Consider the following 14,326-nt stretch of genomic DNA (forward strand, 5'->3'; position numbering starts at 1 on the left):
TCTGAGCTTTCAGTTCCACTTCCTGGTTATTTATACTGAGATTTATGGGGGAAAAGGCAGGAAAGTGGGGTTGAGTGATTGGATCAGGCATGATCTAATTGAATAGTGGAACAGATACGATGGGCTGAATGGTCTATTAAGACTGCCTGAATGATCATCTTATAGTCTTTAAAATCAATCTTATTCACGTGAGTTGCTGCTGATTTTTAATGGGCCAAACCAAGATTTAGCATTGCACATTCACTGACATTGAATCACGCCTGACCGGAAGCTAGCTGCAAAAACTCAGCAAGTCTGGTAGCATCCGTGGAAAGAAATTAGAGTTGTTCAGAACTTCCTCAATTCTGATGAAAGGTCACTGGACCCAAAGGGTTAACTGCTTTCTTTCCATAGATGCTGCTACTGCTGATCCATCGAGCAATTTCTGTTTTGGTTTGAAAAATCCCTATTTCATTCGGAGACTCACTGAAGCTGTTACCTAGTATGGTGACGAAAACGAACATCTGAAAACGAACCTTCCAACTCAGCGAGCAAAACTACATCCATAAATCCCTATAGATTAGGAAAAAATGTATAAAACTTGTAATCTTACCATCACAACCCATTAATCTTATTCTTGTTATGAATGAAGTCAGGTGATAATATTTCCCCATTGAACAGATCCTCGTTCTCCTTTCTATAGGTGGCCCGCTGTGGCCTGGCTGTGCAGTGGTATCTATGCACAGAGCATATTGTTACAAGTCAGAGTTTTCTGCTGGACGCCTGACTGGCTTTATGTATGTGTGTGGGAGGGCTTCAGCCAGAAATGAAAGACACTTCGGGTCAAGCTGTGTCTGTTTGGGCATCTTGTTTATTGGGACATATCAACTTGAACCTTTCAACCCACCAGAGCGTTTTGAAAACAACACGTGGACTATTTTGACGACTTTCATTAAGGGCTCAGTACTTGCCCACCCTGAATAAAAACAAAATTTTATAAGGTTCTCTCGAGCAGAGTCTGATGTTTGCTGCTCAAACCAAACACGTCTTTTAACAGAAAAGTTATTGCATGATCAAAAGAGAATTGACCAAAACTTTTTAACGCTCTTTAAAGCCAAAAGGAATTAATAACGTTTCTATTTCTTGATGTTCCCTCATTACTTGTTTAAACTGGAGGATTGTTACGAACTTTAAAAACGTACGTGTCTTGTGCTCGAGCTATCCCTCGGTGTGGAACCTGGATCGCCTTCCAACCGTCACCTGTGCATATCCATCCAAAGCCCTGCTTCGGGCCTTACACACAGCTTATACACATTGTAACTTCTAGTAATGTGTAATAGATTGTGAATGTTCATACCCACCAGTCGGTGATAACCCATAATGACAAGTCATATATGAGACAATATTCACTGAAGCCAATTGCAATGTTGTTACACTGTTTTATCTTGACAATAATGGCCAGTATTGCCCAGGGCCTGTGCTGCCATCTAGTGACATATGTAAGGCCGTGTTTTTCCAATAATTTTAGACACTCTGGAAATTGGGCTCCACGCCAGCAGCCAGTGTCCATTCGTACCCTGCGTACTGCATTGTCACTTTTTTTATAAAGGTGAAACGACCAGTTTTGATTCTCATGTTTATTGGCTGTCTGATAACCACGGATGGAAGCAGACCTCCTGGATTGGAGGTCTCAGACTGCAATCGGGTTCCAACAATCTTCCAACAAGGTCTCTACATTCTCGGCTCAGCTCCAGGTGCTGTGGGAATGCCACCCCGTTCTGCTGCAGCCACAACATCTTGGGAATGTTGGAGTCATCGAAAGGCAGGTGCCCGCACAGCATGATGTATAACACAATGCCCATACTCCAGATGTCACTCTTGATGCTCTCATGTGGAACTCCCTGGAGAACCTCGGGTGCAGCGTAAGCTGTGCTGCCACAGAATGTTTTGCTTAACTCAGCTGTCCCGGTCCGGAAATTCTTAGCGAAGCCGAAGTCTGCCAATTTCACATTGAAGCTTTTATCCAGAAGTGTGTTCTCACACTTCAGATCTCGATGAGCAATACCACAGTCGTGACAATATCGAATTGCTGCTACAAGTTGACGGAATAAGGTTTTTGCCAGTTCTTCTGGTAACGGCCCTTCCTTTTTGATGTGTTCTAGAACATCCCCACCTTCCGCAAGTTCCATGATTATACAGATCTTGCCATCGTCACTCTCCCAGATTTCGTGAACCTTTATGATATTTTTGTGATCCAAGTTCTGTACTATTTGCAGCTCTCGTGGGAGAAATTTGTGGATGAAATCTAGAAACGGAAAATGCAATATTTTTTATGGTTTGAAGCCTGTTCTTTGATGCACGCAATTAACATTTTGCTACATGACCTTTTGTTATTGAGTAGAGGACGGTCTGCACTGTGAGCGGGGGCTTCAGCAGCATTCGCTACTGGCAGTTAGTGCTGGCTTTGACGGCAATGCCCGCATCCCAGCAATGAATAAAAAAAATCCTTCCACACAACTGCAAGTGTACTCTTAAAACACACTGTCCGCATATATCAACAAACCAGATGTTGAGGTGCTTTTGTGACAAAATGGTAATGTCTCTATCTCCGAGCTACGAGGCCAGGTTCAAGGCTCACCTGCTCCAGAGGTGTGTAATAACATCTTTGTGATTGGAAAATATGTGGTCTACAGAGGGATATAGAGACCAGAACTGTACGCGGTGCTCCAAGTGTGGTCTAACAGAGGGATATGGAGACCAGAAATGTACACGGTGCTCCGAACTGTACACGGTGCTCCAAGTGTGGTCCAATTGAGGGATACAGAGACCAGAACTGTGCACAGTGCTCCAAGTGTGGTCTAACTGAAGGATATGGATACCAGAACTGTGCACGTTGGCTGGGTATATGAATAGGAAGGGTTTGGAGGGATATGGGCCGGGTGCTGGCAGGTGGGACTAGATTGGGTCGGGATATCTGGTCGGCATGGACGGGTTGTGCCGAAGGGTCTGTTTCCGTGCTGTACATCTCTATGACTATGACTCTAAGTGCTCAAGTTATTGAATAACTAACTCAAATTGCACGTTAAAAAAACAAATGTCTGATTTGTCTTCAAATTCTAACCAATCAGGAGCCAGTCAGCTGTAGCATTGTTGTTTATGCAGTAGCTGTGTATCTCAACAAAGCATCTGTCAGTACATCTCAATAATCAATAAACGATGTACTATCCTTGTCTGTGCATTTTGTTTTTGCAATTTTGTTGGGAGCCGGAAAGGTAATATGTTAACCCTGTTCATACTGATTTCTAGATTGTTTACTGTTTTATTTCCTATTGGGTTGCAGGGTTCTCGTTCTGTCTCTGCTGTTCACACATTCTTAAATCTTTCAGGATTTACTTTATTACCCTTTCCCCCTCTAGTCTCTTATTCGCGTTTTGAACCATCGAATTTTTCTCAGTACCTGTAGCTCAATCCACTCCCTGCTCTATTTCATACTTTTTTCAAATTTAATTCCACTTTGAGAGGGTTTAGATCCGAAATATTGTTTCTTTCCCCCACAGCTGCTGACGGATCTGTTTTTGTATTAGACGTGAGGAACTCTCCTTCTCAATTTCTTCCCTCGCCTGAGGCGTGGTGACCCTCAGGTTAAACCACTCTCAGTTGTCTTTCTCTCTAATCAGGGAGCAGCCCCATGATCCTCTACTACTCTTAGGGACAAACTGCAGATGCCGGAATCCAGGGTATCCAAGCAGGAGGCTGGGAGAACACAGCAAGCCAGGCAGCAGCAGGAGGTGGAGAAGTCATTTCGCGTGTAAGCTTTGTTCAGGACTCTTCCAGCCACCTGCTTGTCTACCTGTGGGACTGTGACAACTTTATTAGACTTAACGGTTTGGCTGTTTACTTTTTAAATCCGTTATCTTTAGATGCTCGTCATTAAAGATTTATATAATGTGACATCCCGATTACAGGGGGCGGCACAGTGGCTCACAACACCAGGATCCCAGGTTCGATTCCAGCTTTGGCTGTCAGTGTGGCGTTTGCACATTCCTCCCACAGTCCAAAGATGTGCAGGTTGGGGTGAATTGGCCTTGCTAAATTATCCATAGTGTTAGGTGCCTCAGTCAGAGGGAAATGGGTCTGGTTGGGTTACTCTTCGGAGGGTCTGTGGACTTGTTGGGCCGAAGGACCTGTTTCCACACTGTAGGGAATCTAATCTCAACAAATACCGTTGGCAGGTATTTACATGCTGGGACAATAAATCTTAATTCTCACTAAATCTAAAACTCCTACTGGATTCCCCTGACATATCGGGTCGTGGAAAAAGTGGAGATTTGCTTTTCAGGAAGGGTAACTCGACCCGATTTCTCTGCACAGATGCTGCTAGACCTGCTGAGCGTTTCCAGCAACCTCTATTTTTGTTTGATTTACAGTATCCGCAGTTCTTTCGGTTTTGATTTGCTCACCAATCAAACTCAATAAAATATTAGCAGCAACGGTAACAGCAATTTTAAAAACAGGAAAGTGAATCTGTACAACTTCAGGAGTGGATCACTTGAGTACAATGAATTACTGCTCCTGGGATTAAAAATGAGTTGCAAATTGAAGTCCTTTTAAAAAGTGAATGGAAGCTGAAAAAATTCCCTTCATCTTATTTTGCGAAGGTTTTATAAATAGGCGAGGGTATTAGTTAGAATTAGTCTTGTATTTTTGGCAAATGCATGGACTCCAAGTCAAATGTGGGAATTTGTTTTAACTGTCAGCTCGTGCGAGATGTTCGCCATGGTCCCAGCAGCGTCTCTACTCTGGGTAAAGTTCCCATCATCATTTCGGGGAGTTACTCGCTGTGTTAATCGTTTCAAAAGTCAAATAATTGTCGCAGCAACTGAATATTGAGCCGGGCAGCAGAACGCGAGTTATTGGTACAGGTATAGGTGCTTCAGTGATAGCTGCACGTCATCAGGTGGACGTGAATTCTGTAGCTAGTGAATTGGGACGGGTTTTTAAGAAATTGCTTATCCGCCGTATGCCTTACCCTTTGGTACTGTCTGTCGGTTGATGATTTTGATGGCCACTTTCCTCTGCTGATCTCTGCAGTAAGCTTCCTTCACTTTGGAATAAGTCCCCTCCCCGATCGTGTTCCCAAGTTGATATCCTTTAGACAGGAGCAGTTTTTCCATCGCTTCTCATCCACTTTCTTAACGAGTTTCAACGATCACATTCCTCAATTTAGCCAGTTCCACGCAACCTACCCAATGTTTCTCGGCTTCCCAGCTTATTTCTAAAATCGGACATTATATAAAAAAAAGCAATCCCGGGTGTGACCGCCCAGGCAAAATCAGGCCAGCGGATATAAATGTGACTTCATTATGATGCCATAATTTACCTGTTACTAAGGAGACTTTGTGCTGTCTGCTCAGGATGTCTCGCTGATATTCAGGGTTTTAAAAGTCCTTACACCTCAATCCTTGACTTGTCTGAACTGCTAGCTGCTTCAGATTGGACCATCGGGCTCGCACCGAGATTGGAAGCTCCGCCTGAGGTTTCAGCTCTGGACCTTTCTCTCCGCTTCCTTCACCAACTCCCTCAAACCACAGCGCCTCACAAACTCGGGACACTTCTGTCAATCCACGGCTCACCATTCCGCCAGGGAATCAGGAAAATGACGCGGTTCTACTTGAAGACCCCAATTGAAAACCTCGGCAAAGGCGGCCTGAGAGATTGGGGGTCTGTCCACCAGCCCCTGCAGTCTCTCCAACCTCATCCCTACACCATGATGTCTTCATTTCCTGTTCCAATTTGACCTCGATTCTAAAAACTGACACCAGGGTCAGAACTTGTTCCTTTTGACTGTTGCCTGATAAAGATTTACAAACATTATTCTCCATTTGTGAAAAATCCGTGCCATTTGATTTGAGATGTAGACTGCCAACATGTGTTTGCTACCCTGCTTCTTTCTCGAAGCTGGTACCCCTTTGATATCTGCGTGGAACAGGGTCATTTTACAAACAGCAGCAGCGAGGAGAACACCAAACTCAGATGGGCTGTGTTCATTGTATGATTGAGATGGCTACCGGGATCGCGAAATTACCAAGGACATTTGTAGCGACAAAAGACTCAATAGTTTATGTTTTGGAAATTTTAATTAAATATGTCTACACTATTGCAACACACGTGTGACAAGGACGATGATGGTTACTACATTACTGACTCGGGGATAGTTTTCATTCAGTTAACTGAATAAATTTGAAATATATAAATGATTTGGAGATGCCGGTGTTGGACTGGGGTGTATAAGGTTAAAAATCACACAACACCAGGTTATAGTCCAACAGGTTTATTTGGAAGCACTAGCTTTCGGAGAGATGCTCCTTCATCAGATGGTTGTATCTGATCACCTGATGAAGGAGCGGTGCTCCAAAAGCTAGTGCTTCCAAATAAACCTGTTGGACTATAACCTGGTGTTGAGAAATATGTAAAGCTAGTCTCAATAATGATCGCCAGAAAACTATTGAATTGATATAAAACCCACCTATTTCACCAGTGTCTTTGAGGGTAGGAAATCTGCACTACAGAGTCTGAGCTACGCATGACTCCAGGTGAGAAGAACAGTCTTTGCTTCTGAACTGACTTAGCAAATCACGCAGCTGTATTAAACTAGTAAACATTCAATAAGAATAAAACAGATCCACCATTTAATATTGTATTTAAACAAACCCTGCCTGGCCAAACATTCTACTCAGTCACATCCGGGGACATCTATAAAGAATTGGGAGAGTTGTTCTACAGACCAACCAAGCAACAGTCACACTCAGAATTATTGCCTACACCCAATGTCCTTGACACTACCACCACTATCTCTGGGTAAGCCTTGTCCCACCAGCAGAACAGACCCACTGGAGGGAGCAGCACATTCATGTGCTGCTTGTGGAGGGGGGGTCCACACCCAGCCACCCACACACAGACATCTGGAAATTCAAATGTGCAATAAAAAGGCTGAACCATTTGGAATCATCTTAAAACTGGAATGCCAAGTTGATGATTCATCTCAGCTTCGTCCTGAGGTCCTCAACACCACAAATGCCAAACTTCAGCTAATCTGATCCCCTCACTGTGATGTTAATTGGTGCCTGAGCATACTGGATGCTGTAAAGGCCCCTCTGTTAGAGCTATGACACTAGTATTAATCTGACAAGTATGTCCTGTCCATAAGCACACAGAACAAAAATTCTATCATCCCAATTACCACCCCATTAGTCTCCCCTCAAGGTACAACATAGCAGTTAGAAGTAGACCATTCATCCCTTCAAACCTGTTACATCATTCAATAAGATTATGGCTGATTTGTTTTCACATTTTCAGCTACTCCCAAAAACCCTTGATTCCCTGCCTCCAAGAACCTACTGACCTTTTCCTTAAGAATATTCAATCACTGTGCCCCTAGCAGAGAATTTCAAAGTCACACAGACCTCTAAGAGAGATCACTGTCCTGAAAGGGTGAGTCCTAAGTTTAAAACAGTGCCTTCTTGTTCTCGACCAACCCACAAGAGGAAACATACTTTCTATGTTGACATTCTTGTGACCATTCAGGATCATATACACTTCAGTCAAGTAACCTCCTCACTCTTCTAAATGTCAATGGAAACAAGCTTAGTTTGTCTAATCTTTCCTGAGACAACCCAAACATTCTGGGTAGCAATCTAGTAAACCTCCTTTAAACCATCTCCAAACCATTTACATCCATCCTGACAAAAGGAGACCAAAACTGCACACAATCAAATAAGTGTTACAGCACAGGAGTCAAAAAGTGTGGCACTGGAAATGCACAGCTGGTCAGGCAATATTCAAGGAGCAGGAGAGTCGTTGTTTTGGGCATAAGCCCTTCATCAGGAATATGCAGGGGAAAAGGGCAGAGAGATAGATCGGAGGTGGGGCTGAGGGCGAGGTGGGTGATAGGTGGATGCAGGTGGGAGATAATAGTGATAGGTCGATGGGGAGGAGGATGGACAGGTAGGACAGGTCAGGAGGGAGGTGCCGAGTTGGAGGGTTGGATCTGGGATGAGGTGAGGGGAGGAGAGATTTGGAAACTAGTACAGTCAATGTTGATGCCGTGTGGATGGAGGGTCCCAAGGCAGATGAAGCATTCTTCCTCCAGTTGTCAGGAGGCATTGATTTGATGGTGAAGGAGGCTCAGGACTTGCATGTCCTTGGGGGAGTGAGAGGGGAGTTGAAGTAGTCAGCCACGGGTGGTGAGGTTCTTTGGTGTGTGTACCCCAGAGATGTTCCCTGAAATGCTCCACGAGTTGGCATCCTGTCTTCTCAATGTAGAGCACAGGAGGCCATTTGGTCCATCATGTCTGCCCTGGCTCTAAATTTAAGATGTAGTCTTAACCACTACCTTATATAACTGAACCATGACATCTTTACTTTTATGTTCAATTCCTTTTGCAATAAATAATAGCTTCCCATTAGCCTTTGTGATTATGTGCCTTATTTGCATACTAACCGTTGATGTTGCACACTATCAAAAGTATTTTGGAAATCCAAGAACAGTCAATCCATAGGCTTCCCTTTATCTACTGGATAAAGAACTCTAACAGATTGGTTAAACATGATTTCCTTTAGACAAAACCACACCAACTCTTCCTGATTACCTTGAATTTTTGTGAGTGTGTAGCTATAAGAAATGATTGAGTCTAATACCTTTCCCAAGATGTCAAGATAACAACTGACTTTTAATTTTTTGCCTCCCTTCTTGAATAGTGGGGTTATATTAATCACTTTTCAGTCTGATAGTGCCTTTCCTGAAACAAGTGGTAGGCTTATGTGGAAAGTCAGGAGGCATGGGATAGAGGGAAATTTGGCCAGTTGGATAGAAAACTGGCTAACCGGTCGAAGTCAGAGAGTGGTGGTAGATAGTAAATATTCAGCCTGGAGCCCAGTTACAAGTGGAGTTCTGCAGGGATCAGTTCTGGGTCCTCTGCTGTTTGTAATTTTTATTAATGACTTGGAAGAGGGAGTCAAAGGGTGGGTCAGTAAATTTGCAGATGATATGAAGATTGGTGGAGTTGTGGATAGTGAGGAGGGCTGTTGTCGGCTGCAAAGAGACTTAGATATGATGCAGAGCTGGGCTGAGGAGTGGCAGATGGAGTTCAACCCTGTCAAGTGTGAGGTTGTCCATTTTAGAAGGACAAATAAGGATGCGGAATACAGGGTTAACGGTAGGGTTCTTAGTAAGGTGGAGGACCAGAGGGATCTTGGGGTCTATGTTCATAGCTCTTTGAAAGTTGCCACTCAGGTGGATAGAGCTTGTAAGAAGGCCTATGGTGTATTAGTGTTCATTAGCAGAGGGATTGAATTCAAGAGTGGTGAAGTGATGTTGCAGCTGTACAGGACCTTGGTTAGGCCACATTTGGAGTACTGTGTGCAGTTCTGGTCGCCTCACTTTAGGAAAGATGTGGAAGCTTTGGAGAGGGTGCAGGGAAGATTTACCAGGATGTTGCCTGGAATGGAGAATAGGTCGTACGAGGATAGGTTGAGAGTGCTGGGCCTTTTTTCATTGGAACGGCGAAGGATGAGGGGTGACTTGATAGCGATTTATAAGATGATCAGAAGAATAGATAGAGTAGACAGTCAGAAACTTTTTCCCCGGGTACAACAGAGTGTTACAAGGGGACATAAATTTAAGATGAAGGGTGGAAGGTATAGAGGGGATGTCAGGGGTAGGTTCTTTACCCAGAGAGTGGTGGGGTCATGGAATGCGCTGCCTGTGGGAGTGGCAGAGTCAGAATCATTGGCAATCTTTAAGCGGCAATTGGATAGGTACATGGATGGGTGCTTAAGTTAGGACAAATGTTCGGCACAACATCGTGGGCCGAAGGGCCTGTTCTGTGCTGTATTGTTCTATGTTCTGTGTTCTAAGTGAATTTTGGAAAATTAACACCAATGCATCGATTACCTCATTAGCACCTTCTTTAAGACCATAGGATGAAATCCATCTGGACCATCAGTTTGGCTGGTGCCACTTCCCTTGTGATTGTAAGTTCAATATGTTCCTTTCTTCCTTCCATATCCTAATTTACAGATATTGCTGGAATGTTTTTATATCCTCTATTGTGGAAACTGACACAAAATATTTGTTAATTTCATTTGCTATGTCCTTGTTATCCAATATTAAACCACATTCTCTCTCTAAAGGACCAACACTCACTTTATTTCCTCTCTTCCTTTATAAGTATCTGCAGAAACTCTTGCTATCCATGTTTACATTTCCAGTTAGCCTCCTTACATGTCTCCCTCTGATCAACCTTTTAGTAACTCTCAGCCATTCTTTATATTCTGTCCAATTATCTGACCTGTTAATCACATTGTGCAGTTATTCACTTTTTCCTTAAGTTTGATACTTTCCCTAACGTCTTTAGTTAACTATAGATGGGGGCATTCCTTCAGATATCTATTTCATACTGGGAATGTATTTATTCTAAGTATTCTTAAATATCTGCCACTGATTTTATACTACTGAATTATCTGCTAGGTAAAATATCCCAGTTCACTTCAACTGGCTCAGTCATACCTATATGTATTTAAGTTTTCAAAAAAAACTTTCTTAGACCTAATAATCTCCTTTCAAATGGGATGTAAAATTCAATCATATTTTGGTTAATTCTACCAAATGTTGCCTTAACAATAATCACTAATTAACCCGTTACATTCTTGACCCAAAGTCATCTCGAACTATTGCTTAAATGCCATCCTTGGTTAACATTGATATTCCTCCACCTTTACCTAACTTTTTATTTTTCTCAAATGTAAAATATCCCTCAATATTCAGGACCCATTCTTTATCATCCTGAAGTCTTGTCTCCATAGCGGTTACCAGATTGTATTTACTTACTTCAATGTACGGTATCAGTTCACTTACTTTGTTATGCATACTCCACACACAAATAAGAGCCTTTATTTTTGATTTCTTTTATTTTTGTAACAGCTAGTCTTGATTGTTGGTGTATTCCTAATTATCTGTGCCCCATCCAGCCATTGTCTGACCCTCATTTCCCTTGCTATTATTTTCCTTCCTTACTTGTTCCTAACCTTTGATATATCACATCTTTCCACATTTGACCCCTTACTCCATTATTTTATTTAAAATTCTCTCAACTTTCCTAGTTATGAAGTTCACAAGAACTCTGGACCTGGAATGGTTCAGCAGTGGACCACCCAATGTTACAGTCCCCATTTTCTCAGGTCTGGTGCCCCACTTCTCCCACACCAGCCTTTAAGCCATATGTTCATCTCATTAAATTTAACATGGAAGGGGCTTCTGGTTTCTAATGTAGTGCCTATCGCCACATACTCTCCAGGCAGATCTCTTACTGGTTCTGCTTGTGTTATGGACCATGGTCATTGGATTCTCCCTCTCTCGTTCCTCCCTAGTCCTGAGCAGATGTCCTGAAACCTGGGACTGGACTCACAATTTGCACCAGGGAAAGGAGTTAATCCTTCTCACTATAATCCTTCTCTCTAATCATCTATCCTGCTATTCCTTGTTGCTTCCCCATTTGAATGGCTTCCTGTGCCATGGTACCATAGTCAGTTTGATTAGATTACTTACAGTGTGGAAACAGGCCCTTCGGCACAACAAGTCCACACTGACTCGCTGAAGTGTAAGCCACCCAGACCCATACCCCTACATTTACCCTTTACCTAACACTATTTAGTATGGCCAATTCACCTAACCTGCACATTTTTGGATTGTGGGAGGAAACCGGAGCACCTGGAGGAAACCCACGCAGACACGGGGAGAACATGCAAACTCCACACAGTCAGTCGCCTGAGGTGGGAATTGAACCCGAGTCTCTGGCGCTGTGAGGCCGCAGTGCTAACCACTATGCCACCGTGCCGCAGTTTGGTCATAAACTGTGCAGACTCTGCTCAAACCTATTGGATAACTGCAGAGATACTCTGCTTTCAGACTTTCTTCACAAACAGTCTCAACCTTCTGTCCCTGACCACTGACTGAATCAGAAAACCCTATCCTAAGTGTTGTGATTGCCTCCTGGTGTGAAGAATCTAAGTACCTCTCCCTCCTCTCCCTGATATGTTGTAGTGTCTGCAGTTCAGTTTCCAGTTCCTAAACCCTGTGCCAAAGCTGCTGTAACATTAAACAGGGACTTAGGATGTGTTTGCCCTGGATCACAAAGGTATCCAGGAGCTTTTACATGCTGCAGCCTTGTCACATCACTTGAACGTCCATCCTTAATGAGTTTTAATTATGTAATTATATTATTCACTTATTTAAGTTGCTATTTATGTGTTTTGTTATTACCAAATTGTGTGCTATGTTAAATGTTAAAATAGCCCTTACTAGACATTCCTGAAGAAGGGCTTATGCCCGAAACGTCGATTCTCCTGTTCCCTGGATGCTGCCTGACCTGCTGCGCTTTTCCAGCAACACATTTCCAGCTCTGATCTCCAGCATCTGCAGACCTCACTTTCTCCTTACTAGACACTCACCAACCAGGTAGCTCCTGTCTTTGTGACAGAGCAAGAACAAAATCTAATCAGTCCGAGTGAATCTAACTCTGTTTCTGACTGACTTTCATGGGTCCTTTTCTCACCTGTTCCTCCAGATATATTGATTCTTTGTCTTGGGATTCCCCATCATCTGTTCTTCCAGGTAATGCTGACAGTCTGTTTCAGGATCCCTCCCTAACTCCTCAACTCTAGGTAATTTTGACTCTCTGTCTTGGGATCCCCTCTCTCCTGCTCCTCTCCTCAAAATAAAAGTGATAGATTTCATAAGCAGTGCTATCAAACACATTTACTCACCAATGACTGGCTCACTGATAATTGGTTAAGTTTCCATCAGGGCCATTTCGCTCCAGAAATCATTACAACTTTGGTCCAAACTTCAGTAAAAGAGTTGAATTCCAGGAGATAGGAGTAGACTGGCGACTCTTGACATCAAGGCAGTGTTTCACCCAGTTTGGTATCAGAGAGCCCTGGAAAAACTGGCATCGATGGGTACTGAGGCAGAAGGTCACACCAGTTGGAGTCATACCTGATACAAATGGTAATATTTGTGGTCATTGGAGGCCAATCACCTTGGTCCCATGCCATTGTAACAGGAGTAGGAGAAAGTGAGGACTGCAGATGCTGGAGATTAGAGTCGAGAGTGTGGTGTTGGAAAAGCACAGCAGGTCAGGCAGCAGCCGAAGAGCAGGAGAATTGATGTTTCGGGCAAAAGCCCTTCATCAGGAAATCAGCTCTTCCTGATGAAGGGTTTTTGCTCGAAACGCTGATACTCCTGCTCCTCGGTTGCTGCCGACCTGCTGTGCTTTTTTAGGACCACATTCTCGAATGTAACAGGAGTTCCTCGCGGCAGAATCTGGGATTCCATCATCTTCATCAATGACATCAATACACAGTGAAAGCAGATAGACAGCGGTCATGAGCACATGATGGTCAGTTCCATTATAACTCCTCAAATGCAACAAGACCTGACAACTGACAATATAGGGACCAACTGCAGCACACAAATGCAGGCAAGAACATCTCTAACAATAGAGAGTCCAGCCAGCTCCCCCTACAGTCAATGACATTACCATTATTGAATGATGGGAACAGAAGGAAACCCTTTAGCCTTTGGAAATTTCTTTCTCCAATTCACTGAGATTATGGCTGATCTTCAACCTAACTTGATAAACTCACATTACCCCAGATCCCTTGATACCTTGGGCAATCAAAAATCTCTCAATCACAGCATTAAAATTATTTCTGTTACTTGGGGACATCACGGCAGGGAGCAAAGTCTAGAACAAAGCCGGATTGTTTGGCTCTAAAATTAGGAAATATTTCTCAATGTGACAAATGGTAAAATTTATCGACTATCTACTGCAAAGGCAATAGGTATGATTAGATTAGATTAGATTAGATTAGATTAGATTAGATTAGATTACTTACAGTGTGGAAACAGGCCCTTCGGCCCAACAAGTCCACACCGACCCTCCGAAGAGCAACCCACCCAGACCCATTCCTCTACATTTACCCCTTCACCTAACACTACGGCAATTTAGCACGGCCAATTCACCTAACCTGCACATTTTTGGACTGTGGGAGGAAACCAGGATCCTCCCAGGACTCACACTGTCCCAGTAAAAACTCCTGCCTATTCTCCCTGCTCTGTGTCTCCTGCTGTTCAGCAAGTTTCCTAAAGAGTTCAGTCATTTAACCTCAATTATTTCTCCTTCAACTTCAACCAAGAATTTCTCACGAGGGACGTAAGCAAATGGATTACTTGCCGTCAACAACATTAATGGAATAAAAATCATACAGTACAGAAGAGGCCATTCAT

General features: G+C 43.3%; 1 protein-coding gene across 1 annotated transcript; it reads right to left on the reverse strand.

Moving 5' to 3' along the window:
• Positions 1 to 1,616: 1,616 nt before the first annotated feature.
• LOC122564575 (testis-specific serine/threonine-protein kinase 3-like) lies at positions 1,617 to 5,153 on the reverse strand. Its single transcript, XM_043719674.2, has 2 exons — positions 5,009 to 5,153; positions 1,617 to 2,284 (listed from the first exon to the last, which is right to left on the reverse strand). Exons 1-2 carry the CDS (start codon positions 5,151 to 5,153, stop codon positions 1,617 to 1,619), a joined length of 813 nt encoding a protein of 270 aa, XP_043575609.1.
• Positions 5,154 to 14,326: the final 9,173 nt, after the last annotated feature.

Source organism: Chiloscyllium plagiosum, unplaced genomic scaffold (genome assembly GCF_037043375.1).
Source record: "Chiloscyllium plagiosum isolate Xiang-an unplaced genomic scaffold, Cpla_swu_hap1 HiC_scaffold_30, whole genome shotgun sequence".
Lineage (NCBI taxonomy): Eukaryota > Metazoa > Chordata > Chondrichthyes > Orectolobiformes > Hemiscylliidae > Chiloscyllium > Chiloscyllium plagiosum.

Excerpts from the sequence above, each read along its gene's own strand:
- LOC122564575 (XM_043719674.2), bottom strand. The coding sequence starts at position 5,153 with ATGGAAAAACTGCTCCTGTCTAAAGGATATCAACTTGGGAACACGATC. Across the intron at positions 2,285-5,008 it reads CCGACAGACAGTACCAAAGG|ATTTCATCCACAAATTTCTC; the intron begins GTAAGGCATACG and ends TTCCGTTTCTAG.